Source organism: Penaeus chinensis, chromosome 17 (genome assembly GCF_019202785.1).
Source record: "Penaeus chinensis breed Huanghai No. 1 chromosome 17, ASM1920278v2, whole genome shotgun sequence".
Classification (NCBI taxonomy): Eukaryota; Metazoa; Arthropoda; class Malacostraca; order Decapoda; family Penaeidae; genus Penaeus; species Penaeus chinensis.
This window is the reverse complement of record NC_061835.1, coordinates 15,733,527-15,736,026: the sequence shown is the minus strand read 5'-3', so window position 1 is coordinate 15,736,026 and position 2,500 is coordinate 15,733,527. Positions and strand designations below refer to the sequence as shown.

Below are 2,500 nucleotides of genomic sequence, written 5' to 3'. Positions count from 1 at the left end.
TTGGCATCCCTCACTGCGTGCTTCACTTTTAGCCCGATTCATATTCGTGTTAACATAACTTCTAGTTGTAGCTTGGGATGGCCGCTGATCACCCAACCGCCAAGGATATATCTAATCTCTCGCTGTTTGTTTCTAGAGGTATGCCTCCATTGTTCCCACCAATCATCGGGAAGACAACTTCTGATGCTGGATGCATGTTTGAGTTTCAGCATGCGCTGGCACCCAACACAGAATTATCTTACTTGCTAACCTCAGTTCAAGCCAGTCTTCAACCTCCTTTACCACTGGATGGGATAATTGGATCGGGGTACATATTTACTTTATAAATTCAAATCGAAGTATTTTCGAAGTTGTCGATATTGGAAGAAAAGTGGCAGAAAATGTGCAGCTGTTCTTTCAACGATCTCGCAATTCAAGGTTAGTGCTGGATAGTTATGCATAAATGTTTTGCTGTGTAAGATTTTAGGCCTGTGTGTATACCTCTTGATGAGAAACATACGAAAAAAAAAAGAAAAAGAAAGAAAAAAACAGCATCTGAAGTCTGAAGTAAATGAAAAGTCTAAAGTTATCATAACTAGCCTAATTATATTTGGTTTCGTGTAATAGATAACAAATGATTTCTAATATTTACTGAAGTCATTGTGATTATTTTATTATTATAATTCCAAGAAACGGGAGACAGTGCAAACTCCTAATCTTGGGAGATTTTCGTCGCCTCAAGATAGATCTTAAGGGGACCGTCCCTCGAAGTGGTGGTGGCAGGCTAAAATTGGGGGGGGGGGGGGGGATAAAGGGAGGTAAATTTGTTTCATTTCAATAAAATCTAAACGGTCTTACCGATTTTCTTCAAAATTGGGTATTTTGTTCATATTAGCATTCTACATCCTTGGCCCACACTATTGTATACTTTGCAATGTAAAAAATAGTATAAACATCAATAAAATCCAAAGAGATGGATACGAGCTTTTTTTTTTTTTTTTTTTTTTTTTTTTAAAGCATATTTGAAAGCACCTTTATCAGTACTCTTATTCTCAGCGGTTTATAGTATTATTTATCTATTAATGTTTTCATCTAATATTCATCAGCAAGTAAGAGGAAGAGTAGGGTTGTTCCTTAAATATCTATTACAGAAATCGGATACCTACCAGATCGTTAATTACCTTGAGGTCATTAAGCCAATCCACAACGTGTTTCTGCCTCGCGTCTGCCGCTCTGTCCGCTGCCGTCTTCCCAGCTGCATCCCGCTCGTCGTGTTTCGCGCCGTTGAGCAGGAACCACTTGACAGCCTCCAGGTTGCCAGACTCCGCAGCCAGATGCAGCGGGAGCGAGCCGACTCTGTTGCTCTTCTCTATATCACATCCCTTCTCTCTCAGCATCTCAAGGATCCACGTGGAACATTTTCTTGCAGCCACGTGAATCGTAATGTCGCCTGTTGGAATTGTAAATTTGAACTGTTGTGGCGAGTTTGTTTATCAAGATCCTTAGAAACTCTACTGGGCCTGAACTCGCAAAGTGCAATAGCATTTGCAGGGAAGTCAAATTTGATGATAGACAATTTGACAATAAATATATTGCACTATGCAGGACATGTGCCACCAATAAATGACTTTAGGATGCAATTCAAGAACGAACTTGAGTTTGCCAAGGTACACACACACACACAAATCATAAAAAAATCTTCATATCTCAGAGCTTTTACACTTTACCTGTCAGAGTTATATTCATAACTGAGGCTCCCTCCTTCAGTAGCATTTGGACGATCTCTGCATGATTTTTTCCCAATGCAATAAGAAGCGCTGTGTTGTCTGTTGGTAAGATAAAGTTGCCGTTTAGTCTTTTATTCCCGCTAATTATAGGATTAGGTTTGGTGGTCAATTACTGGGATTAAATTTCTGTCCAGCTCTATGGCTTTGACAATGGCTGTCGTAGTGCAGTTAAGTTGAACTTCAGAATCTCAGTAAAACAGTAGTTGTTTTAGTGTTATTCACAACTATTTCATCAATACTTAAGTCATGATGGATCACAGCTGAAATGTCTCTTGTTTTAATTAATTTAATTTTAGCATGCGATACCATTTGTCGTAATATTATGGCATTTTTGCTGGTATTGTTAACATCTTAAATACTTTTGACATCACTATTGTAATTATAATTAGTATTATAGCAAGTAGTGCCAATGTTAAACGAGTTGGGAAATAATAATATACAGTAAAGAACTTTGTGTTTGTTTGTTAGTTTGCTTCTTTGTGTGTGCGTGTGTATGTACTGGATTGACATACATGCCTGTGTGCATACAGTCATGCATATGTGCATGCCTGTGTGAGAAATGGCAATATAATGAAGAAATAGGTTTCTCTACTTACGGTTTGCATCTCTTTTATGAACATCAGCCCCGAATTTCAGAAGGAGACCTACAGATGACATTTCATTCTTTTGTACTGCAGTGATCAGTGGCGTTTCCCCTGTGCAAATGAAGTAAGTTTTTCGTATACACTTGTCTG

General features: G+C 38.4%; 1 protein-coding gene across 3 annotated transcripts in view; it reads right to left on the bottom strand.

Annotated features, from left to right (window-relative positions):
• The window catches only part of LOC125034275 (ankyrin-3-like), a 6,914-nt gene that overhangs the window by 3,237 nt on the left and 1,177 nt on the right, over positions 1-2,500 (bottom strand). For 2 of the 3 annotated variants that reach the window (XM_047626023.1, XM_047626020.1), the window contains exons 3-5: positions 2,363-2,461; positions 1,707-1,805; positions 1,146-1,429 (exon numbers count right to left, since the gene is read on the bottom strand). In XM_047626023.1, the coding sequence (XP_047481979.1) occupies positions 1,146-1,429; positions 1,707-1,805; positions 2,363-2,461 (482 nt within the window). The remainder of the gene's footprint in view (positions 1-1,145; positions 1,430-1,706; positions 1,806-2,362; positions 2,462-2,500) is intronic. The other variant, XM_047626022.1, reaches the window with a different exon arrangement.